The sequence below is a fragment of the Notamacropus eugenii genome, chromosome 5 (genome assembly GCF_028372415.1).
Source record: "Notamacropus eugenii isolate mMacEug1 chromosome 5, mMacEug1.pri_v2, whole genome shotgun sequence".
Classification (NCBI taxonomy): Eukaryota; Metazoa; Chordata; class Mammalia; order Diprotodontia; family Macropodidae; genus Notamacropus; species Notamacropus eugenii.
The window spans coordinates 216,505,366-216,532,034 of NC_092876.1; the positions used below are offsets into that span (position 1 = coordinate 216,505,366).

Sequence of the window (26,669 nt, forward strand, 5' to 3'; positions counted from 1 at the left end):
ATATTATTGCAATATAAGAAATTATGAATATAGAGATGTACGGGGAAAAATGTGTATGAATTGATTGTGTATGAATAAGAGTGTGGAAATAGAACCAGAGGAAAATCTATGCAATGACTACAATAATACACATGAAAACAACATTAAAATGCAGCTAAACTCATGTTAAATGCGGAAGTCATTGGATGAAACCTATTCCAGGTATTTTGCAGGAGCAAAGTGTGATCAGGATCATAGACCGTGGATGGCATGATCACAATATCAGTTAGTTTTGCTTACTCATTTTTCTGGGTCACAAGGAAGAGCTTTATGTTAGGGAGGAGAGATACCAAACTGTTCACACTTTTTAATCTAGCTGTACACCTACAAGGCTCATACTTAAAAGAAATTTTTTTAAAATTATGTTGAGGACCTAGTAACATTTTTGTTGTAGCAAAGAACTTGGGGAAAAAGAGGGCAGCTATCAATTGGGGAACGACTAGACAAACTGGGGTCTACTAATGTAATGGAATATTATTGTACTGTAAGAAAAGATAAAAGGGAGTAATTTAGAGAAATGAATTGTTGCAGAGTGAAATAAGTAGAACTAGAACAATTTATACAATAGCTACAACATTGTAAAGATAAACAACTATGAAAGACTCAAGAACTCTGATAAATACAATTATCAAACATTGGTTCAGAGAAGACGTGTCAAACTCTAATAAATATGGACACTGTTGGACCCTACGTTGACTTAGAAAACCACAAATTAATACTATCTTTGTTGTGTTACAATTTTATTTATTTTGTTAAACATTTCCCAATTACATTTTAATCTGGTTTGGGCCCCACTTCTCACCTAGTCAAGCACCTCTGGTGGAGGGGACCAATGACAAAGCACACTACCCATCTCTTGACGGGGAGATTATCAAGAATGACATATAAAATTTTCAGACAATATACTTATACGTCACAATGGAGGATGTTGTTTTTGTGTTTAAATTCTGGACTGAAGGAGGGATAAGGACATTTAAAAGAAATGGGAAAAAAATTCATTGAAGTATTTTTTGAAAACAAAGTAGAAAAGAAAAGACAGTTCAGAGGAAGACATAGAGCAGTACAGCTTTAAAAATCAACATTCTGAATTTATTGCATGCTTTAAAAGCAAAGAGCAAGCTCTTTGTAATAGAGGTTCATGGTTTAACATAAAACCTCTTTTTCTATTCTTTACATATGAAAATACTAGTTATTTGGCTTCTGTCAAGACAATGACAAAAAATAAAAATTATTTTTTAAAAATCAGAAATAGAACTTTCTTTTCAAAATGATTTAAGATATACAAAAGCTTAATCATCAAAGGACAGCCAAACACCTTGTTGTTACTTGAGCTGTTCTACAAGCCCAAGCCTCTCCATGATTGCAAGGGTTCAGCTGAAGTGTCTTCAACTACTTCAGTTTCTCCTGATTATAGACTCCATGTGCTGCTCAGCTGAGCCAGGACTGGATTTCTGAGGTACTCTAAACCCCCAAAGGGCAAAGGCCTGTAGTTAGGAAGACTCTTCTTCCTGTGTTCAAATCTGGCCTCAGACACGTAGCAGCTGTACAACCCTGGGCAAGTCACTTTAACCCTGTTTGCCTCAGTTCTCATATGTAAAATGAGCTGGAGAAGAAAATGGCAAACCACTGCAGTACCCTTACTCAAAACAAAACAAACAAACAAAAACAACCCAATATGTGGAGTCACAAAGGATCAGACACAACTGGCAAAAAACTCCACAAAAACAAAACTCACATGGTGCTGAGACTGAAGTTCAAGGACAACAGGGGACTACTTAACATCCCTTAAATACGTTCCCTTCTTTGCAAACCCCATGCCTTTGCCTGTGCTATTCCCTGCAACTCAAATGTCCTTTCTGCTCCTGTCCTGAATCATGACACCGAAAAGACTTGAGTTAACCTCTCACACTCACAACAACAACCATGACTTTTGTCAATGAAAAAGCCTGGAAAACATTGAGTTAATTTTGCCCCCATATGGTCCAGTCATGGACTCTTTGAGCAGAGGATATAAAGTCAGGTCCAGGACTCTGGCATGGGAGCTCCTTTGACCTTAAAAAATTTGCTTTTAACTTCCTTGTAAGAGGCTTTTACCTGCTTTTGTTGTCCTATAGACTGCTTTTTGACTTCCTTAAACCTCTTTTACCTGAGGGCATTTCAACTTTTTTTTTTTATTAAAGGTATTGTTTATTTAAAACCTTAGACTCTGATTCACTACACTAACAGGGGTTCCTGGAACATCTGCCATCTTCCTATCACTTAAGCCCCAACATAAAAATGCAATTCATGTGGATATGAAAGGGACTTTAGAGCTCTGAGTCATTTTTCTGTATCAGGGCAAAGGGAACCTCTCTTGTTAGATGTTCATTGGCTTTCAAGTGCCTCATTTCATCCCAACATTGAATCTCAACTAAGGATGCTGGCTTGGAAGCCATGTCTCCAACGCTGAGCTAAATTCCATAGGTATGTTGAGAACTGTATGAAATGTATATTTGTAATTCCAAGTCCACGTATCGCTCTTCCTACTCTTCCATGGTGTGCTATGAATCTTCACAGCCAAGAAAAACACTGTACCTTGAGCAAAAGAGAAAAAAAAATTGAGAACTACTGTTCTATTTTGTCTTAAAGCAATCTCCTAGACTAGACTGCATGCCACCTGAGAAAAGGGATTCTTTTTTATTATTTATTTATATAATTTGTTTATTATTATATTATTACTTTATTAATATTATATTATTTTATTAATTGTTATTTACTATACTATTTATCTCTGTAATGGAGAAGTGCCCAGTGGGCATGAGTAGGCTGAAACACATTACTGAGCAAGAATGGTTTGTGACGTGTATCATTGGTGGTAGAACTCACAATGATGAGACCTCAGATCCATGGGAGTATCTTTCTCAGTGTGCAGCACAGCAACTTGCACACAGTTACTGATAAATATTGACTGCATAAATATCCAATCCGTAGGCAATCTTGCCAATGACTATCTCATATCATCTCTTAAATCTTTTCCTTTCTCTCTACGTTCATGGCTAAAAGCCTCGGAATTGGTCTGCCTGATTTCAGCCTCTCCAATTCATCCTCCAGATCATAGCCAAAAATAATCCTTTTAAGGACCATGTCATCCCCTGGTGGGAAACCTTGTAATGGCCCCCTCATTGCTTAAAGCAGGGCACGCTCTAGTGTGAGGGCTAAATCCTGCCCACAGTCTGTTTTTGTATGGCTTGAGAACTAAGAATGTTTTGTCTTTTTTTTTTTTTACATTTTCACATGAAGTAAAAAACAATTTCAACAAATATTCTTTTGACAAGGCCTAGGTCAAGTGCCATGTAGAGCACTTCCCCCATTACTCTTCTTCCCACACCTCAATCAGTGTGCTTGTTTATCAGTGAGGACAGCACATCCTGTCAGCACAAAGTGACCAGACTTCATGTTTGTCTCAATCTCTAGCATTCTCCTCCCCCTTTTCCAACTGCTAGTTCCTTACATCTTAAAGTAAACCATAGCTAATGCCAAGGCCCTAAGAGTATGGCTTTCCTTCAGGTCCTTAGACATAACAGGCACTTAACAAATGGTTGCTTAAATGAATTGACGGAATAAACTTTTAATCTCAATTATCTTATTCTCCGAACAAACAACATATAAATTAAAAACTAGAGCAGCTAGGTGGTGCAGTGGATAGAAAGTATTGGGTTTAGAATCAGAAAGATTCTGAACTTCATGAATTCAAATCCAGCCTCAGACACTACCTGCTGTGTGATCCTGGGCAAGTCACTTAACCCTATTACCTCAGTTTCCTCACCTGTAAAATAAGCTGGAGAAGGAAAATGGCGTAAGAACTGGAGCCGTAAGAGAATTCCTAGGGATCTTTAACCCTATAACTCATATCCAGTAGTGGTCACCTCCTCAGAAGATGGCACAGTAGGCAGTATGAATCTTCTGTTGATACTAAGATAATGGACAGAGAACAAACTGCTTCCTTTGTACCCTACCCCAAACTTCTTTAGCACTATAAGGCTCCTTAGAAGGTCTTCCTGTTCAAACTCTTTACCCTTCCTAGGTCCACAGATGTGGAAACTGAGACTCAGAAAAGTAAAGTGACTGTTGAACATTGCACAGGAGGTAGTTATGATTCCTACTCAGGTACTATGATCACAAGCATCACCTCCCCACACCCAGTGCTTGCTTGTAAGTAGTCTTTATTAGGAGGCTGGCAAAATATTGCCTCCCCTTGAGTCACCACAGTAATTGTCACTGTTTTAAAAGTTGTACAATTGTTATAATCAAGTCAGTTCCTTTTTTCTTCATTTCCTTTCTCTCACTATGCACGTCAGTATAATAACAAAGAGAAAAATAATATTGTATACATGATAAAATACTAAATGAGGTCTTTTCATATTAAAGAGCTAGAGAGACACTTCATTTTTTAAAAGAGCATGTTTTTAAACAGGTTCATTCAACATTATATCTGTTATCCTTGGATAGAATGTTGTGTTAACCTAACAATTATCTCCTTATTCAGTGTTTCAAACATGTAGTGCATTTTCTGTTTCCTGGAAATATCCAATACAGATTGTGAGAGGCTGACTAAGCATTTGGCTCTATGACTTACAATTGGGTATGATTACCAGGTCAATTATATTTTCGTAAAGCTAATCCTGAGGGCAGGACTTTTTAAAGTTGGAGAATGAGAGTACAAAAAGCCATAAAGCACAAGGAGAATTCATTTTCCTCCTCCTCTTCGAAGTGCTAGTTCCTTACATCTTACAGGGCCCCTTAGCTAATGCCACAGCCCTAACAGTATGACATTCCTACAGTCCACCTTGATACATGAAGTGTAGTAGTAAAGAACATGGAAGATTTCTCTATGGACAAGCCAGAGAAATCACCTATACCATCAGAAAGAATAAAATATAGTCAAGTGCAAATGATGCACATAAGATTTTTGGCAAAGGAATCTAGATTACAGAGCTAGGTGTGTGGCTGACCAACAGTCATTCCTTGTACTATTCTCCCAACTTTGGTCCTGTCTACTTTCTTCTTTTTCTACTGCCTACATGAAAAAAAAAATATTTCTGAAATGTTTAATAGGTAATTGTTCATTTTTAAAAAAGCAAATGGAGCCTGTTCCATCTTGCCCAAAATCTCTAAACTTACCCAAATGTCATCTGATCCTGAGGATGTGACCTCAAAGGGTCATTTTCTCATTCTTTGGCTCCTTGGCCTCATCTAACATTACCCTCAAAACACTGATATACTCACATATATAGCTTGTTTCTAGATTTCTCCAAATGTGGGTAAAAGAGGATTCCAAACTTCAATACAAGCACTCAAGGAAGCACATACAAATTGAGCATGGGAACAGAGGAAGGGAATAATCATTTATTAAAGAAATACTATGTGCTAGGCACCATCCCAAATGCTCTATAAATAGTATTTCATGAAGTAGGTGCTATTATTAACTCCATTTTACAGTTGAGAAAACTGAGGCAGGCAGCAGTTAAGTGACTTGCCCAGGGTCACATAGCTGGTAAGTGTCTGAAGTCATATTTGATTTCAGGTCTTCCTGACTCCAGGCTCAGTGCTTTATCTCCTGTGCCACTCGGACGCCCTTATTTGGGGCAGCTTTTATTTCACTCCACCGAAAATGCAGCAACACAAAAGATCTACAGGATCCCATAAAGACATTCAGAAAGCACACAAAGCATTCAGCCTTTTCTTCAGCTCCTCGGAAAGGAACAGAACTTGGAGTTGTTATTGAGATAACACTTTGGTCATTCTTTCCAAGAGTCTGATACAGTCCACACAAAATTCATAGTGGTACCACCCTATGCTTGGACTGACTCTAAAATGGAGACATATACTGATGACTTCTGAATAATGAATCTCTCTCCCATGTGACTTGCATTGTTCAAGTAACTCGTAAGACTTTGCTCCAAGGGTAATACTGCTAAGAAAATAGGAGGATAATTCTCATTTCCAAGGGGCATACTGCATCTGGAAACCTCCTTCTATCTTGAGAATATCTGACTCCTTCATTTTCAAGCCTGGAATTATGGAGCTTAGAATTACCTATGAGGGAGCTTCTCAAAGCTGGTTGTTGCTCGTTATTGAGTTATTTCAATTACATCTTTTTATGACCCCATTTGGGGATTTCTTGGCAAGATACTAGAGTGGTTTGTCATTTCCTTCTCCAGTTCATTTTACAGATCAGAAAACTGAGATAAACAAGGTTAAGTGACTTATCCAGGGTCACGTAGCTAGTAAGGATTTCAGGCTGGATTGAAACTCAGGTCTTTCTGATTCCAGATCCAGTGCTCTATCCACTGCACCACCTAGTTACTCTGGGCCTCAGCTGGTACTGACCAGGAAACTTCCTTTATCTATCTAGAAGGCTAAATATCAAGACCCCGGTCTAAGAGACTCTAAAATCTCTTCTTCACACAGAAATTTGGTCATGAATATATTGTTCATAAACTACTCTCTTGGGTCAAGTAGACTCATACATATCTGACCTTGCTTCCTTCTTCTGCAGGAAATTTATTAGTGCCCCACCAACTATCACCAGTTGAACTAACGAAGTCCATTCTCAGAACTCTAGTTTAAGACATTCAGAAATTGTCAGAAATCATGCATAACTCCCACGTAGTTCTACCCCAAGCAGCCATTAAACTTTCTGAGAGGAGTATACATAAAGGATATTGATGGCGATCCTCATTATCAACAAGCCCTAGAATGTGCATCTGCTCTGCTTCATGCTGGTCTGTCCTCTTGCAATCCCAGGAAGATACTCAAGGAGAGCAAGAGAGACCATAATAGAGCTGGGCTCACAGCTCAGTTTTACAGACTGAGAGGGCTATCTCCTATGATAAATGTCCATCTTCCTACATTTCAGCTATCCAATCACCTCGAAGCCTTCTACACTGCGTCAGCAAGGTGACAATAGGAATAACCACCTTCCATATCAAGGTCGTCATCATATGCCTTAAAGCAATGTCACAGGCTCTCTAATCCTAATGATGACTAATATCAATATAGTACTTTGAGGGCTGCACAATGCTTTACATAGGTAAGTGGGGTAATTAAAATAATTAGATCTGACACAATACATTTTCCATTAAAAATCATTTTAATATATAATGCATCCTTATTTTACTAATCACTTGTTTTACATGATTTAACACTGTGTTCAACATATTTGACCCAATTTCTTTAATTCTTCATCAAGAAACCCCACTTTTATTACATTGGATATTAAAGATATCTTTGACAGTCTGTTTCTCCAAGTTTAACCTTTATTGTAGTCCACGGCTTTTTAGTGGGCTTTAAATCGGGTAAGTCACCAGCCTGGGGAAGCATTTTTGTCTCCATCTATTGGATAGTTTTCTTAAATTTTACCTGAAATGGACACGTTGCAAAGTCGTATTGCAGCATCACATCTCCATTTAGGAATTTCTGTAATTTTGAAACAATTTTGTTGCTCAGTACACCAATGCATTTATCAGATTTCATCATCCCTTCAAAAAGGATGAGACTTCTAGGCACATTGGAAGTAAAAGATTCTCAAAACATTTTTTGGGGAGAGAAACGTGTGTTTTTCACTTTGATGAAGATCCCTTGATCTTAGAGGCTCACCTAGACTTTTTCTAACAGGGGTATAGCCATAGCCTTCAATGAAAAACTGTTTAATTAGAAAAAAATAATGCTTTTTACCAGTGTTCAGTATTCCAGTCTTTGCATTGTCTTGCCATGACTAACATTTTTTCTTTTACAATAACAGTAGCTATTTTTAAAAGTCTTCTCAATGTTTTTCTGTCTTCAAGAAACCTATACTCCACTGTAAAAGAATCAATAATAATTTCTACTCATCAGGTCTCTCTGAAGATCTTTGTTTGTTTACTGAGGGTTAATTAGACTCTTTTGCCACAATAGTTTATCAATTTGGGGCATTGTTTTTTGCTTTCAACATCACTTTCCTTTTTGCTGGGAATTAACGAGTCTGTTTCATCATGGTCTTGAATGAACCTCAAAGTGTTTGATTTTCCCAAACTAACAGTCATTGCAATACCTCTAACAATCATTAAGATATATGTACCGTGAAGAGCTCCAACTTTTTCAAGTTTCTTTGCAATAATATTTATTTTAACCACAGAACTGAAAACACAACAAAAGGAAGCAATGGAAACATACATATGCCAAGAAATCAAGCACTCAGCTGACAAAAAATTAATCATAGGTGCAGAGATCAGCTCAATCTAGTTCCACCTAGTTAAGGTAACATGCTATGAATCACCCTAAGGACCACTGCTATCATAAAATGAAATCAAAATTACTGATTCCCACAAGAAATTTTCACACCACTGTACTAATTTATTTGATCCTTAAAACAACTCTCTGAGATAGGTGCTATTATTATCCCCATTCCTCAGATAATGAAACTATGGGAGAAAAAAACAAGTGAATTAACCAGGATCATATATCTAGTAAGTATCAGACATCACTCAAACTAGATCTTCCTGACTCCAAGTCTATTGCTCTCTAATCTCACTGAGTTAATAGAGGAATTCACCAAACTGACTACAGACATATATTGGTTAGTTTTTTGGACTATGTTGAGTTATTTACCAAGATCGTACCAAAAAGACATGATTAAAAAGAGCTGTCTTACCATAGTGATGAAGGGAGGAAACAAGCATTTATTAATTGCCTACTATGTGCCAGACACTGTGTTAAGCAAATTATAAAACTCATTTCATCCTGACAACAACCCTGGGAAGGAGGTGCCATAATTATTGTTCCCATTTTACAGTTCTGGACACTGAGGCAGCTAGAGATCAAGTGACACACCCAGGATCACATAGCTAAGAAGTACTTGAGGCTGCATTTGATCTCAGGTCTTCCTGACTGTAGCCCCAGTGTTCTATCCACTGAGCCATCTAGCTGACATTACATTTTCCTGGTATAAAACATAGAGAAGACAATTTGTTCCAGAAGAGCTCAGCAGGAATAACCCTGGTTAACTAGACATCAAATATTTCAACATATCTCTGACTTCATTAGTGTAACAGATTCCCTCCACCAGTATAGAACACAATTCCTTCATGCTTTTACATCCTGTGTACTTCTTTTATCCTAGTTTTTTTTTTCCCTAAATTGTCTGCAGAGAATCAACCTGTCATGTTTCCCCTGGCTCTTTTAATGTGACATGGTTACCAATGCAGCACTCTCAGATTGTCCATCTGTTTTGATGTATCCTTGCTACATGATCAGACCATCTTCTTTAAAGTCACAGGAATCTTTGGTAATGACTTTTATGTCACATTTTTATATGAAAGTTATTATTGATGACATTCTATGGGCAAATTATTCCCACCATGCATCTTGTCTTTGTGTTATCTGTAATAGATCATTTCTTCTTAGTATTGATTGCCTGTAAGTCATGGAATACTAGTCTCCAAACAGTTAAAAGTGACTATTACTCATAGGGAAACAGAAGGATGTATGGTGGGTGTGATCAGACTTTGATACATTACAAAAAAGAAATCATGAAATAGAACCAGTAAAGAAATGTCATCAGAGAAATGTATAAGCAACTAAAGTCAAGTAAAAACATATTTATGAAGCACTGACTATGTGCATGGCACTGTGCTAAGTTCTGGGGATACAGAAGAAAGGCAAAAAATCATCTCCACCCTCAAAAAGCTTACAGTCTACTGGTCGGGGGTGGGGGGAGATAACACATAAACAATATGTACAAACAAGAGATATACAAAATAACTTGAAGAAAATAGGAGTTTATCTAACACTTGAAGCAAGAGAAGCCAGAAGGCAAAGATGAGGAGGGAGAGAGTTCCAGGTATGGGGAACAACTAGTAAAAATGCCTGGAGATGGGAGAGTAAGCAAGAAGGCCAGTGTCACTACTGCAAAGTAATGTATAAGAAAACATAAAAGGTAGGAAGGGACCAGGTTATGAAGGGAACCAAATTCTGAAGGGATTTAAAAGCCAAACAGAGGATCCTGGAAGTAACAGGGAGCCAGCAGAGTTTACTGAATCTGGATCATGTGATCAGGCCTATGCTTTAAAAAGATGAATTTGACAGCTGAGTGAAGGACATTCTAGAGTGGTGAAAGATTTGAGGCAGAGAGACCAACCAGCAGCAAAGGAGAAGATGGGTTGATCACAGGTACACAATGAAGCAATCTCTACCAATACGCCTGTGGGAGAAGAACCTCTGAGATAGCTGTCAATTTAGTAAAACAAATATCTTTGACTTTTCGTTTCAATGAGAATATATTAATATGGGTGAAAGTTCAGCTCTTCTCGAAGTTGACCAACTAATTAGTAGTTAGAAAATGATCACAAGTCTCTTGTTTGTAGATGTCCTAAGCCCTAATTCTTGAAACTCTCTGTCCTCCTTTCTATGTTCCCACCACCATCGCTGTAGGAGTAGAAGTGGCTTGAATGAGACGAGGATCATTTTATATTATGCTATTTGATGGGTCTCCATGACCAAAAATCAGAGAATGGCCCACTTTTTTTCTTAATCAACCCCAAACTCAAAGCCTTTCCAGGTTGGTAGAACATTCTAGAGTTCATGTCCAAATCTGAGAAGTACTTACTTCACAGGACCATGAAGTTAGCACTAAGAAGTCATCAAATCCAACCCCACCTTTTTCCAGATATTGAAACTGGGTCCCAGAAAGGTTCAATAACTTGCCCATGGTCACACAGCTGTAAGTATGTGAGTCAACATTGAAACCCATTTCTTTTTGACTTCTCTTTCCTCTATGCTACAATTAATGCTTAAAGAGTTTATGACTTCATTTTTGTGGATGCTCCCTCCACCAGTGCAGACTGTAATCACTCTACAACTTAATATATGATCTTCTACAGTTGCTGTGGTTTAAAAAAATTAATCCCCCTGTAGCCAAGGTATATAACTCTCAACATTAAGCTAATCAAACACCAGCCATAGTGTGCTAATTCACAGAAAAGAGGCTTTTCTAATCATCTAGTGACAGCCACTAAAAGGTTTAATAATCCAGAGCAAGGACAAAATGTCCTCTTTGGGATACATCCTCATATATCAAACAAAGTCTAAGGCAATTGCTATAACCTGCTCTCTTCCTCTATAGCATTTATTTCCAAATCAGCCCATTTCTCGCCTCAGAAGCTTGAATAAAGCTGAACCTGAGACAAGATTGCCCCCCACAACCAGTAAAGACAAGATGTTATCCAAACTTTGCTTGAAAACTTTCATTTAGGGACCCCGCTGCCTTCCTCAGAAGGCATACTCATGCCACTTTTGGATTGATTCACTGTTTTTGGACAGCTCTAACTGATCTTCTGGCCCATCCCCCTTTGGTATGACAGAGGAATAAAAAGTGATTAGAAATGCAACTAGCTGCACCATGTTTAGCCTATCAAGGACTCCCTTAGTGAATACATAAATTAAGGTATGTACAAAAGATGAGTAAGATAGAAGATGTATATTTAACAACAATCTCAGGCACAGGCCAAATCTACTTATACATCATTTTTTCCAAAGAGTTCAGAAGACTACTTCTGTATTACCATAAAGTTTCATATCAATCATTCAATGAACATTTATTAAGCACCTACTCTATGCCAGGCACCGTGTTAAGCACTGGTTATCAGACTTCCTTTGAGCCTGGCAGAAAATTTGTATGATCCTCATTTTTTAAAAAGAGGAAACTGAGGCAATTTGAGGGAAGAGATTAAAATAGCTTACCCTTGGACAAAGGGACAACAATTGGATTGAATGAAAATTAATTCTTATTGCAGAGCTCTTTAGACCATGCTTTGCTATGGTATAAGAAGAATCCAGGAATAAAATCATCTTGAATACATCCTTCTAGCTCAATATTTCTGCACTGAGGTCATCCCAGTGTAAAACTTTTTTTTTTTTTGATGGAGGAAAGGATGGAGTAGAAGGTTCAGACTCATAAGTTAATGACTTCCAGAAGGTCTAGGCAATTCATTCATAATTTATAGTCACAGTTGCCTTGAGTACTAAAAGGGTGCCCTCAGTTACACAGCTAGGATATGTCATAAACAGGACTTGAACCCAGGTCTTTCTGACATCAAGACTATCCATCTATTTACTGTGCCCTTCTGCTTCTAGTTTAAAACACAAATTAGGAAAGGGAGCGAGAAGAGGAGAAAGGAATAAATATTCGCATAGCACCAACTCTGCGCTAGGCACAGTGCTAAGTGCTTTACAAACAGTTATCTCATTTGATCCTCACAAGCCTGGTAAGTAGGTGCTGTTATTAACCACATTCTACAGTTGAGGAAAGTGAGGCAGGCAGCAATTAACTGCCTTGCCCAGGGTCACACAGCTAGCAAGTATCTGAGGCTAAATTTGAATTAGATTTGACTCCAGCTCCAGTGTTCTATCCACTGCATCACCCAGCTACCTCAATTAGTAAAAAGGAAAACATCTCAGGTTAAAATTCTAATTTAGACCCCATCTTTAATTCACTATAAATCTAGGGGCTTGACCACAGCAGCAGGATCACAACAGCAGATTTTCTCTCATTAAATGTGCTTTTGGGGAAGGCACTTTTGTCCTAAAGCTAGAATTGTCTTTCTTTGGGGGGAGGAGGGGGAGTTACTTTAAGCAGGAAAGAAATTCCATATTAAAGCAGAAAGGCTAGTCTGAGAAAATGAAAGAAAAGTTTAATACAATAAAGCAAAAATTCTGAACTGAGAGGAGAAAAAGAGAGGACTAGTAAGAAATTCTCTAAGAATGAAACGATGTGCCAAGGAAATACAGGCCAGTACTAGTCACAGTAAGTTTGACCACGAGGAAGAGCTAGTATTTCCATGTTTAATGTCCTATGTAAGTGAGTAGAAAGGAGTGCCAGAGATTAAAGGGACAGGAGGTTCTCAAAGAGCCTATTCCTGTCCTGTTATTTCCTACTTAATAGCCCAATACTTCAGAGAACCACAATCTTTAGCCTGCAAGAGAGTACTAAGATCAGTAGGAAGCACCACACTCTACTGTGGGAGTACTTGCATATAAATCACTTGCAAGAAAAAAAATGCATTTTCTATTCTTAGACAATTTCAGCTATTTGGAGGAAATGATTACTCCTACCGCTCTCTTCTTGATATTTCCTTGAATCTGCTATACAGTACTCAGTTTTGAGGAATCACATTTGAAGTTAGCAACTAGGTTTCCAGATGACCCCAGGTTAAAAAAAGAAAGAAAATACAGCCCACAGTCTCTTCTCCCAACTGCTACTAGACAAGCCTGCCTCACTGAAGCAGTGGGAAACCCTGAGGGAGAGATGGGAAGCAGCAAGCAAGTCAAATTACCACACTGATCACCATTTACATTCAGACCTTGATGGAGACAGTGCAAGAACCTGAATCCAAGAGCCTTGGGAAAAAGTGTTCCCCAAACCACTAGACCTGCTTCCAGCTCTGATGAACATCACTGTGGGGAGAAATCTGTGGAAAAAGCAGCCCAACTTCTCATCACAAGCAACAACGATCACTTACCAACTGCTACCAACTGGTAGATAAGCACAAGAACCCTAGGAATAGATGGCAGTACCACCCCCTCCCCAGTCCAACAATTCTATCTTGAATCCAATCTGTGTAGCCATCCTCTGAAGAAGTGGCTCCTATGCACAAGAGCCCAGACAGTGCCACCAACTGCCAATCAGTGGCTAGTAACAGGGTAGGTAAACAAGCCCAGATGAAGCAGCAAGGAAGTACCCTGAGGCAGGATCAACCACCATCACCCACCACCATTTTCATCATCATCTTCCCTCATCCCCTGATGGAGACAGGCCAGGACCCTGAACCCAAGATTCTTGGAAACAGAAATACTTCTAGCCCAGTGTCAAATGGTTCAACATCAGAACATATGACTTTGTCGGTGGAAATGGCATCATTATCATCTTTTGCCAGTGTATCCTAAAGACACTTGGGACCTTTGCATTTGACTTGCAGCTTAAACTTTTCACATGTGTTGTCCCCTCCATTAGAATGAGCTCCTTGAGAATAGGGGCTAACCTACTTTTCTACTTGTATCCCCAATGTGTGCTTAATAAATCATTCATTCATTCAAAAGCTTATCTTGCAGCAAAGACATTCTCTTTAAAGAGTCCTAGCTGTGGAATTGAGTCAAAAGACTAGTAACATTTAGCTGGGTGACCATGATGAGTAAGTTATATAATGAGTTTCATGCTCATCAACAAAATAAAAAAAAAAAGATTTGGGTAAGTCCAGTACTTCTCAACCCAAATATATTGTTGATCAGTACCATAAATTCTCTATAGCAGATTGATTGTCCTCTACAGCTTCAGTCAAGGAACCCTCAGCAGTCCTAAGGGAATAGCCAGGGGAAAGGAGACTGGAATAGATGAAAAAAATGACAAGCATGGATGATAAGTCAGTTTTTGAATAAAGTTTACAGGTTGTAAAAAGTAAGCACTGTTGATAATAAAGTTTTGTCAACTAGTAAAAATTTCCACTGACTAATGTCAGTCTGTAGAGGACTTGCAGTGAAGGAACACTGGATTAGATAATCTTTAAGAACACTTTCCAAATCGGAATCTTAGTGTCTAATATCTAAATTGTTGACAGCTTTCACTTGCAGTTCATCCATACAATAGTATACAGGTTTTTATATGAACTCCCACTTTTAATGATGCTCCCAAATGGAAAGAAAAGAAAAATGGGATATAATCTGTGAAATTATTAAATACAATGGTACCCTCATCCTAGAGGTAATAACTAATAGTTATATGTTACTTTAAGGTTTGCTTAGCACCTTCCACAGTAGTATTCTAAAATCTCAATCATTTTTTCTAAGGGCCTGCATAATACTTTAGTGTAATAGAATTGGATAAACAGTTAAAATGTAATAAAACACACCCTCGATCCCAACCCACTCTTAGAACAGAGAGCCTTCAGGTGGCTACAATCCCATGCTGCCTACCAAACTTTCCCTCATGAGGCATGATGACTTCTCTGGAGTCTGGAGGGAGTACTCATTATCCAAGCTTCAGTTAAACAACAATCTAGATTACCTGAGATAACCATTGCCACTGAAGTATTTCTTTGGTTTGATACTTGAAGTACCATCAGTAAATGTAATTTCAGCATTCAAACCACAGATCAATGGGCTTTAGTTCATTTCCGGCTGGTGAAAAATCTCACCTGTTACTATTTAGAGTGAGGTGATGGGGTGGATGAATCAACAAAGTAAAAAGGATGCCCTGATTAACAAAGTTTTTAAAATATTTTTGAGACCTTAACATGACATGTGTGCTCAGATTGCTGAGAATGTACAGCTAACATGTTCCATGTGTGTGTCTTACTATTTCCTAAGCACTCTACATTTGACATAATGTAGAAACCACTGGACTTGAGAATCAGAAGACTTGTATTTGAGCTCTAGATTCCCTCACTCATAATCTGTATGCCCCTGGGCTGGTCACTTAACTTCTCTGAAGTATCTAGCAAGTCTGGGATTGGTTTTCTTACCCATAAAATGTGGAAAATGATATTTGCTTTATCTGTCTCACAGAAGTATGGAAAAGGTTAAATAAGGCAAAGTATGCAAAGGGATTTATAGTTCCAAAGTACTATACAAATGTTAGCACTTTTCTAAAGTGCACACACACGTGTTATGTAGGTAATGGGAGGAGTGAGCTCAATACTTTCATAACAGATAGAGCATATGGAAATGCCCTAAACATCAGGCCCACATTAGCCAGTCTCCTCATTACAAATACATTTCCAATGATAACCACCACACTGTAAATCTTTATATTTTGCCTACTAAAGATTCTAAATCCCAATAACTAATTCTATTTTAAGAAAACAATCACCTTTGAATTATTCAATGTATAGTTTAGTCCTTGGGCCCCATTTGGTTGGGTTTTTTAAGGCTGCTATAGAAACCATGCACTCCATAAGAGCCGAAAATGTTCATTCTGTGTATAGCTGTTATAAAAATTGGACAAAGGCATTCTTATATAGTAATACCCAATGACTCACACAAATGTTCTTAAGATCTACGCAATGATGTCCAGTTCAGGTAAGATCTATAGCTATGTACTCAGATAAGTATTCTACAAGTGGAAGACCTAAAACAATACTTTTCATAGGCTTCCTGTCAAACTGTTATACTTAGATTTGATTCAGGAAAGTCTCACTAAAACACTTTAAAGCTCACTTTAAAGTTTCCAAATAACAGAATTTAAACTCCTTTCCTAATATCTCTTTAGCTCCATTTGTTGAGTTTTCATCAACTTTCTCTGAAAACTACATTGTCTTTCCCTTCATCCCATTATTACCTTTTTTATCCTGAACAAACCCACCATTTCATAGGAACCTGGTACCCTCTTCAAAGACAAGCTGGCTTTCCCCCTGATTTTCTACTCCTTACATATCCCTACAACCTGCAGATTGTCCAAGGCTGTTTATATTGCAGAATGTCTGCCGATAGCAATTATTCAAAACCGTGCCACAAGCATGTCACTAAGGCTAAAAATACCTGTATCATAAATCCAGCTATTTAAAGTCAGACTCACATGCAGGGAGCAAGAAAGGGAGGGAAACAGAGAAGTACCTGGGCCAAGTAAACTTTCTGAAAATAATGTTTCTTTGTCCACTACATGCAAATACACACATATGTATATATGAAGGGATATATAGATTAAAAGTATATTTATGTATTTTTATACAATACACAATGACATTTTATATATATAAAAATATGTAGTTTTGGATGGAATTGTTGAAAGATTGCATTGAGGAGTCTTACAACTCAAAGAAACGTTGGTGGAAATGATCTTAGAATTTTTATTTATTTAAAAAAGAAACTACTGGATAAGAGACTTTGTGAAACCATTTCCCTGGTTGCACATAAACATTATATAGTAAAAAATAATAACAGAAGTTTGATTTATGATTACTAAGATCAGATAACCGAGCAACAGACCTGTCATAAATAGGTGGTGTTTACCAATCTTTTTTTTTTTTAAAGCAACCCTTAATAAAGATAGTATCTCAAAAGTAGCGTAGGTTGCTTCAGTAGCCATCTCCCATTTTGCCCCGGGGCATGCACCCATCTTTCGATTATCCCATTCTGTTTAATCACTTCCCCGTGTATCCAAGGTCCCACTAACCCTCAGACAGAAACACCACGGACCTCTCCAGTGGTGTTCCCCCCCCCCCACACACACACACACACACACCCCTTCGGCTTTCTACAACCTACTCCTCATGCCCACACACCTGTCACCCACTAAACTTCCCCCAACCTAACTCATCATGCCCACCTCGGGCTTCCAACTAACCCTCCCACAAATTCCGCCGCCTTCCTCCCCCCAGTTCTTCCTGGATTGCAGCTCCGGAAAATGTACGCACTTTCGAACCTTCCTTCCCGGATACACCTGTTTCTCCCCAGGGCTGCCAGTCAGCAAGTGCCCACGCTGCACCTTAAAATGCCGCCCCCAAAAATCATCCCGCCAGCCGCACTCCCTTCTGCGCCTCCCTACGGCCACTGCTCCGGGCACCCTCTCCCCAAAGCTCTGGTCGCCCGACCCAAGATAGAGCCCCGATCTGCGCTGCGCCCAAGAGCTCAGCCGTGCGAGTGCTTGGACACCCCTATGGTCCTGCGCCACTGCTGGCGGTGGAGAGGCGGCCGTACCTGCCGAGAGAGAGGCTGCGATGGCGAGGAGCAACAGAGCCTGCTGGAGCGCGAACTGGTGCGCCCGGGTCATGGCCACCGCAGGGGGCCGGCTGCAGGCCAGGCAAGAGGGGAAAGACCGGGGAAAGCAGGAGGGAAGGGGAGAAGGCGGGCGCGCAGCGCTCTGAAGTTCCCGGGGTGCGGGAGCAGAGCGCAGCCCGGGGACGCTTTTTGAAGTGTGAGGTAGCCACTAGTCGGTGCCTGCGCCCCTCTCCGCTTCCCTCCCCTTCCCCCATCCCACGCCCCGCTAGGCAGGAGGTGTGTGGTGCTCCAGCCACCGGCCCCAACTGCCACGAGGACACGCGGGGAGCCGCGGAGGCGTGGCTGGGGGTGGACGAGGCGGGGAGGTAGGCAGAGCTGTGGCACTACTGCTTCCCAGGAGCGAGCCTCCGCCCCTTTCTTCTCTCTCAAGCCCTCCGGGCACTGAGGAAGGGTGAGCAAAAAAGACCTGCTGACGGGAAAGTGGCGAAGCGAGAGTGTCTGTCAGAGGAGGAAAAGGGAGCCAGAGTAGAACCCTAGCAAGTCAGCACTGTAGGAAGTAGGTTCTACAAGACAGAAGTTCCTGTAGCCTGGTATTCCTAGGGTTTCTAATCTGCCTCATTACGTCACATTACGAGGAACCTTCCCTCTTGTCCCCAGGTATTCTGACTTTTTGTTTACTTTGCTGTATCCTGCCGGGATGCGTAAAAATCAGGGTGCTGATTTATTACGAGTTGTATAACCCACTCCCAGTTTCCCCAAATCTGCAGGAACCTGTCAACGTGCTGTACCTGGAAAGCACTACCTGGCCTTAAAACTTCGTAGAGGGCTATATGGTACATTGGGTAAATGGGCTTAGGATGGGCCCCCCACGACTCCTGCAAATTTCATCTCACTCCAGCATCTCTACCTAAGATGTCTCTATCCCATCTTTTACAGCAGACTGTCACCTGCCCCAGGTGATAAGGAATATATATTTGTAGTATCTGTACATATGTCCCAGGTTTCCAGCCCCCTAAATTCCTTCCTCTGGAAGTGGACATTGTGACTGTCACCTTCATCAATAGAACTGTATTTCAAAATGTGCACCACTTTAAATTACACTTAAAAAACGAATTAAAATGTTATGTTTATCCTGCTAAAGCTTTGCTATTAAATTGTTATAACTAACACATTTATTGTGAGTGAAAATATAGTTATGGGGGGAAATTACTAATTAGCAAAATTAACCTACAATTCATTTCTACTTTATCCAGTCTTGGCATGTGCAGAAAGTGAACCGAATGCTTTTAATTTAGCCACCCAGGGAAGCTAAAAATAAGATATTTAATGTTATTAATATTACCATTAGGAGAAGATTGCTTTCATTGTCTTTAAAGTTTTCTTCAGTAATAGAAATGAATGGTTTTAGAATCAAATGCTCTCCTCTAGATTTAAGAAGCATACTATTCTTGTTCCTTCACTTGATGGAGAGCAAATATATCAGGATTCTCTATCTTAAAAGGCTCAAGATGTAGACAGTAATTGGTCCTTATTAGTCCAAGGAACACAAATATCTCAGGACTAGGAATGGAATGATCACTAAGCACTAATTCGTTTTGCAAGTCTGTTAGAGTTGTAGCAATGCAGAAACTGAGGATTGTTTTTCTTTTAAGGGCACAAAAAAACTCTACAGGGTGGAAATATTCTGTTCCTATTTTGTCCTGAATCAATTAAAAAGAAAAAATAGGGAGGTGGGACAAGCCTCTAAGGCCTTCCAGACACCCACAAAACAGATGCTTTAAAAAAATACACATACCAAAAACTTATGCAACAAAATGCTAGAAAACATCATATTTTTACTGCCTTGCCTTATTCATTATTTAGCACTTGCACCATAAATTCTGCACTGATGACTATCTATATACTGAATATGAACATCTGTAAATTGAAAAAAAAATACTGCAACCTCTAGGAAGATAAGAGGTTAGAGCCTAAATAATCCTGCTATTATAGAAATATTTAATAACTTAAGTACTCACAAGAAACTGCATGTCCTCCTCTTCAGTCTTCTTCCTCACAGAATCCTGTTAATAAGTAGATAAAAAGTTCACTTTAAAAACAGTATGAATAAAACCAAGACAAGTGAAGTTGAAGTGCTTTGTCAGTCATATGGCAAGTCAATGAAAAAAACCTGTATCTCTTGAGTCCTTAGCTCAAAGTTCTATGACTTGGTGGTAAAAGTTAATTTAAAAAAATTTAAATATTTGGTATATTAAGGCATTGTAAAATATCTTTCAAATGCTACCTTTTCATCCTCCCCAAACACCTCATCTCATATGTGAACTCTTCTTCCAAAATTAAAATTCTAGGAGAATCTTAACATGATCTCTGAGGTCCCTTAAATTCTAAGACTCTATGATTTTATATATATGATGAATAAAACAACTACCTTTCAATAAATGTAGCTATAAATTAAGGAAATTGAATGACTAGAACAGTATACTGTTGGAAACCATATCGCAGAAAGTACATTGAACTTAAACTAAGAATATCCAGGTTCCAAAGCCTACTGATACTTTTTAACTGCATATCCACTAGCAAATCATTTAACTTTTCCAAGCTACAGTTTCATCACTTGTAAAATAAGGATGATAGTATTTGCAAAATCTTTTTCATAGTATTGTCATGAGTAAATTGTTTTGTAAAATTTAAAGAGATATTTACATCAGAGTTATTAGAACACTGCAAATTAATCTCCCAACTGTTGTTTCTTGGAAACCTAGGAGAAGATTTTTATTTGAGATAGTGCTATTTAGTAATGAACTTTGTGTAATTTATATGTAATACAAGAACTGGACAATGAAGACCCAGTCCCTGGAAGTAAGCTTAAATTTGTTGTTGTTCAGTCATGTCCAACTCCTTGTGACCCCATCTGGAGTTTTCTTGGTAAAGATACTAGTGTGGTTTGTCATTTCCTTCTCCATCTCATTTTACAGATGAGGAAACTGAGGCAAATAGAGTTTGCCCCTGATCACAGTTAATTAGTAAGTATCTGAGGACTGATATGAACTGAGGTTTTCCTGACTCCAGGCCTGGTGCTCCATTGTGCCACCTAGCTGCCCCATTCATAAATATTCCCTTCCTAGTCTTAATCAAGGGACCACATAGAAAGGTGAGGGAAGCTAGGTTTTAGCCAATGGCTTGAGTAAGTGCTAGTGACTCAAAAGAGGCTAAACCAGAAGTGAGTTTCTCCAGAAAAAGCTAGGTGGCTATGGGTAGAGCATTGGACATTGGGTCAGGAAGGCCTGAGTTCAAATCCAGCTTCAGGTACTAACAATATGATCCTGGTCAAGTCACTTAACTTCTGTTTGTCTGTTTCCTTAACTGTAAAATGGGGTAATAACAGCACCTACCTAGCAAAATTGTTAAGGGTCAAATGAGATATTTGTGAAGCACTTAGCATAGTGCTCAGCATATAGTAGATGCTTAATAAATGCTTATTTCCTTTCTTCCCCTTTTTCCCTGGCAGCTCTTGAATGAAAATGATTCCTTTAAGCTCATTGGTGGGGAGGGACAGGGAAGGAATAGGAAAATTGGCCTCTCTCTATATATGTCTCTGACTACATGGCACCTCTGTTTCTTTTGTGTTTTCTTTCCTGCTCCTAGATGAATGAGTATTCTGAAAGGGATGTGCCCAAGCAGTTGAGAGAGCCTTCAAAGACACCAGAGATTCCACTGGCAGTGGGACTCAGTAGAAGAGCCCTCCACATTAGTAGCAGCTGATAACAAAGGAATTGCCAGGAAATGGGCAGATAGTCTGCCAGGAATCATGAGCCCTCATAACAGATAGAAATACTGATTTTACATTCCAGGAAGACTGATCCAAGTCCAGTAAAGCAAACCTATGAAGACTACATGAAGTGAGAAGAGGACTTCCAGGGCCAGGAGTTGGAAAGTACCCCTTGGCTATATATGTTCTCTAAACTTGGTCCTCACTTTGGTTCTACTTTGAGTTTGAGCCCACTCTAACCAGGGACGTTATATATTCAAGGAGAGGCTGTAGTTTGGCTTGGGGGATTGTCCTATCTGTTATTCTTTTTTATAATTCCCTTTAAAGATACTAATAGAATTCTATTGGTTGATTAATAATGGAAAGCAGACTGGATGAAGATTTGAGTGACACTATTAGAAATCTCCCACACCTCAGGGTTACCTGCTAGAACTCAGAAGGGAATGGTATTTTAGCTGTTGTCTGGAGACTCCACCTGCCATTGCAAGGGGGTGTTAGAAAAGTGAGCACAGATGAGTTGTTTTGTATATATTATCATTAGCACAATATTTAACCTGGTACAACTTGTGTACTTGGTTATTTTAAGAATATTTTGGGGAACATTTTTGTGACCTCTTGTGTTGAGTTGAATTTGATTGTTATTTTAGAAGAAATAATAGGAAACATAATCAAATCTTTTTGAATGTAATCTATAACAAAGTTTCCTTTGAAAGCATTTGTACCTTTACTATTTCATTTTAAAATGCAAAAGCTGGCTTACTCAAGCTTTAACCTCTCTTCCCTACCTTGTAACCGTCTATTTGTATCATATTCATTGCCATAGCAACATTATGTCATGAAGGATGGATTTGCATAAGCAAGAGAAAACAGACCCAAATTAAAAAGAAAAAATCTAGAAACAAATAACCCATTAGCAGGATGGAACTCAAAGAGGCCTGAAATAAAAGAGAAATGAAAAGATGTCCCATAAACTAGATTTTAAAGTTTGAAGAGTTTTGTAATCTAACACTTTATATTTGTAGGATACATTGGTCTGGAATACATCTTAATACTGAACATCACAATTTAGCTTTTGGAGGTAACAATTAAAAAAAAAAAACTCATAAAGGGAATTCTTGCCAGAAACTCCAATATCAAGCACATGACTTTCTCATTTCATGTTGGTTCAGTGAAGTTCTCATGGAATGAGCATATGGTGAGGAGGCATATCACCACATTTTACTGTACACTAGTGAGGTCTTAGCTCATCTTTTGCTCATCTTTCTACATTTTCTTCTCCCTAGGATAATACTCTTCCCCTAACTATGATCTTGTCACAGTTCCCTTTTCCCTCATTGTACACAGTTGGTGCTTAATTTTGTTGCACTATACTAAAAACCTTATTGTGGTAGAGTGTAGTCTTGAATAATTCATTCTGATTTCCTAAATTTTCTTTCAGTAATAGTACTCCCAATACTTCCTTAGGGATGGAAAAACTTCTCATTTAGGACTTTTATTGTAGTAAATGAAAAAAAACCCAAGAATTTTCGCAGTAGGAACTCCCAAATCTTCCACCTTGAGGGATAAGTAGCTTTTCACCCTAGGAACTTATGGGAAAAGCAGAATTTTTGGCTATCTAGAATGAAGTACCAAAGGAACTGGTATTCTACAACTGACAGAACAAAGGCAGGAATGAAGGCTAGCTAAGTGGAGAGCAATGACCTTGCCTGCTTACCTTCCCCAAATTCATTTTCATACTAAACCTGATAAGATCTTAGGAATGCCTGACCCTTAGAGAACAATCATGAGCAGTAATCACAGGACCAACAGAGCAACATATCTCATGGCAACATATTGAGTGGGAAACTGATACAGTAAAAGCATAGTAACATCATCAGAATCCATCAGTGGTCCTGCAACATCAGAAAACATGAGCTGCCCTTTGGTTACACTTTTTGTTTATGTAGATAACACTCATGCATGGTCCCTATGTGTGCATGCCTGCTCGCCTCACTGTATGAATTTATGGGAGATTATACTGCAGAATTATGGGGGTAAGGGAACAAGCATTTATTAAGCACTTACTATGTGCCCGGCTTCGTGCTAAGTGTTTTACAAATATTATTTCATTTGATACTATGAATGCTATGTTTTATTGCAATTTTTCAAACTATACTATTTCATTAAATGCCTTTGTTTTAAATTAATTGTGCCCTCTGACTGACTATTCCAAAATAACAAAGACATCGATGGGGGCTCATTAGTTCTGAATTTTAAATGCAAGGGGAACCGTTAGATTCCCTTAAACCTGAGGACCCCACTTCTTCCAGGTACTGTTCTAATAATATCTGTTGGGAGTTTTGTCCCCAGGTTGGTCGCTAAACTGCTCTTTATTCCAGATTTATAGATTATATTTCTGGTTCCTACAACTCTTGGTCACAAGCAAGTACCTAACTGGGAAAACTAGACATATTGGTTCAAATCCATCACCACAATTAGAAAATAACTTAAAGTTGATTCCTTCCTTATTCATTCCGGGTCAGTGATATAACTTTGCGTAAATAAAGGACAAAATTATTAGGATTGCTAATACTAGATAGGGAAAAAACCAGCAGTGTAGGTCTGAATTCTTTCTTCAAATGGAAAGGACCTTTTACCAGGCTATTACTAAATAGGTGTAAAGCCCAAAATAATTTAGAATATTTTTTCCAACTCAATGTTAATGTCAATCTGATCACTTCATTAAAACTAATTTCTCTAGTAAATAGAATTTATGGCTTAACAGGAACAAGGGAAGATTTGTATGTGCCAACACAGAATGAAATCGGCAAAACCAGAAGAGTTATACCCATAATGAATACATTACATATAAAAAGGTGACTAAAATAAGCCCAAGTCTCAATAACTAATAAGACAGTAATGGTATAGGGAAATGGGTAAGGAAACTTACTTTTATCCTCTCAGCAGAGATGAAAGACTACTAGGACATATAGTTACATAACATTACCAGTCATGGATACACTGTTGATTGTTTCTACTTATCATTCTTTGTTAAAAGTGTTACAAGTACCAATGGCCTCAGGCTTCTGTAACAAAACCAGCTATATGATACCCCTAGCCATCTAGGTCCTTAGAGATTAGGTTGTCTTTCTCTAATCCAATCATCCCCCAAATCATTTTCTGTCGACTTTTGCCTGGTTAATATTAGTGAAGTTCTTTTCTTCATTTCATCCACCTTTTCAGAAGCTTCCAATAATTCCTTATCAACTAACCAACCATGCTGAACAATCTCTTTACTATTGTTTTCCCCCACTGAGGCAGAGGCACTACAGATTTTATCTGTTACTTGTGTCTATTTAAGATGTGTTCGCTAAGTTTTAAAAATTAATTTTGAATTTTTCATGAAAGAAGGAAATAACTATTTTGTACGATTCAAGTTTTCTCCCTTTTGTACATTTTACAATGAGTGAGTGAATGAGTAGGTGAATGAGTGAATAAAAAGGCACATATAATTGCTTACTATGTGTCAGGGATCCACTCACTGAGGAATACAAAGACAAAAGATGCAGTTGTCTCTAACTTAAAAGGGGTGAGAAAACACACATAGGAAAGGGGTGTCTAGAGAAGGGAGTTATAAGTCGAAATAAGAATCTTTTCTTAAAATAACTAATTACTAATAGCAAAGTTAATATACATGCATATTTGGTAAATTTTTATTTTCCCTTACTACCAAAATTTTTAGAAAAGTTTTCAATTGAGCTATTATAAAGATCTGATTCTTATTAAAAAGACATTCATTATATTAGAATTATTTTAAAAGGTTTCCTAAAACAAATATGGATATATTTTTGGTCTTTAATTCAGATTTTAAAAGATGAAATAGATCAAGTTTTTCTTTTCAAGGAATTAAGAGAATCAAACATTTTCAAAAAATTGCTCGTGTATTTATGAGTATTGCAAATAATTTGTCATTGAGAAAAAAATAAAATGGTTTTTGATCTTTTGTAAATCTTCAATTAAAAGAATACCTAACAAAACAAAAAAAAAATCTAACCCTTTAGTCCAGTATTAAAGGCCTTCTTCATTGTGATTCCCACCTACATTTCCTACTTTATCTCTCATGGTATACTTTGTGAATCTTCTGATTCACTTGGACCAACTGACAGTTTTCCTCCTCATATACCTTAATCATTCCTTTCTTCACACCTTGGATCATATTGTCCCTTTCTCAACTTCTCTAATTTCTTTGAGGAAATTTTTCTGACCCTGTCTTCTACCTATCTAAATCTTATCTATGGTATAATGGAAAATAACACTAAACTTTAAATTGAGACCTAGGTTGAAATAGTGACTCTGAAACTTCTTTGTATGTAACCATTGACAAATCACTTAACTCCCCTGGTCCTCAGTTTCTTCATCCATAAAACTGGTATAATAATATCTGTTTTATCAAACTTACAGGATTATTGTGAGGAAAGCACTTTTAAACCTTAAAGCACTGTGGAAAATGGAAATTGTTATTATTCTAGTTTTAGCTCAATTGAGTAAATGAACAAGGCACCAGCAATAGTAATTCAGACTGAGGATTTTCATCCTCTCCACCTGTATTGTCCAACAAAAGGTAGCAACTAGTGTCAGCAATAGAAAAGAAGGGAATGATTTCTAGAGTTGTAGATGGAGACATCCTAGCAGTGCAGTTTGGTTGCATTGATTTGATTGCTTACTCTTGATCTGAGAGACAAGCTTCCTTCTTTATGCCAGTTACACATGACAGTGTGACCTTGGCCAGTTACGTATGCCTTAGTTTTCTAACTTAGAAAATGAGAACACTAATGTTTTATCCATCTGTTGCTCAGTCATTTCAGGTATGTCCAACTCTTTGTGAGCTCATTTGGGGTTTTCTTGCCAAAGCTCTTTTAGTAGATTGCCATTGCCTTTTCAAGCTCATTTTACAGATGAGGAAATTGAGGCAAACATGGTTCAATAACTTGCTTATGGTCATATTGCTAGTAAGTGTATGAGACCAGATTTGAACTCAGGAAGATAAGTCTGTGTAATGGCAAGTAAAGTAGGACCTTTTGCTGTTTTTGTTTTAGTTTAATCAAGAAGCCTAATGCTTCTATTTGTTCCAGGACCCATGGCCATTTAGATTGTAAGG

General features: G+C 38.3%; 1 protein-coding gene and 1 long non-coding RNA gene across 4 annotated transcripts in view; one reads left to right on the forward strand and one right to left on the reverse strand.

Moving 5' to 3' along the window:
• The window catches only part of ACVR1C (activin A receptor type 1C), a 127,181-nt gene extending 109,114 nt beyond the window's left edge, over nt 1-18,067 (reverse strand). For all 3 annotated transcript variants that reach the window (XM_072612025.1, XM_072612024.1, XM_072612023.1), the window contains exon 1: nt 17,743-18,067. In XM_072612025.1, coding sequence (XP_072468126.1) covers nt 17,743-17,815 — 73 coding nt within the window. In that variant the 5' untranslated portion in view covers nt 17,816-18,067. The remainder of the gene's footprint in view (nt 1-17,742) is intronic.
• Nucleotides 18,068-18,334: 267 nt separating this feature from the next.
• Nucleotides 18,335-23,718, forward strand: LOC140505748 (uncharacterized). Its single transcript, XR_011967646.1, has 2 exons — nt 18,335-18,420; nt 21,409-23,718. It is a non-coding gene; the product is annotated as an uncharacterized lncRNA (long non-coding RNA).
• The last annotated feature ends 2,951 nt before the right edge of the window (nt 23,719-26,669 follow it).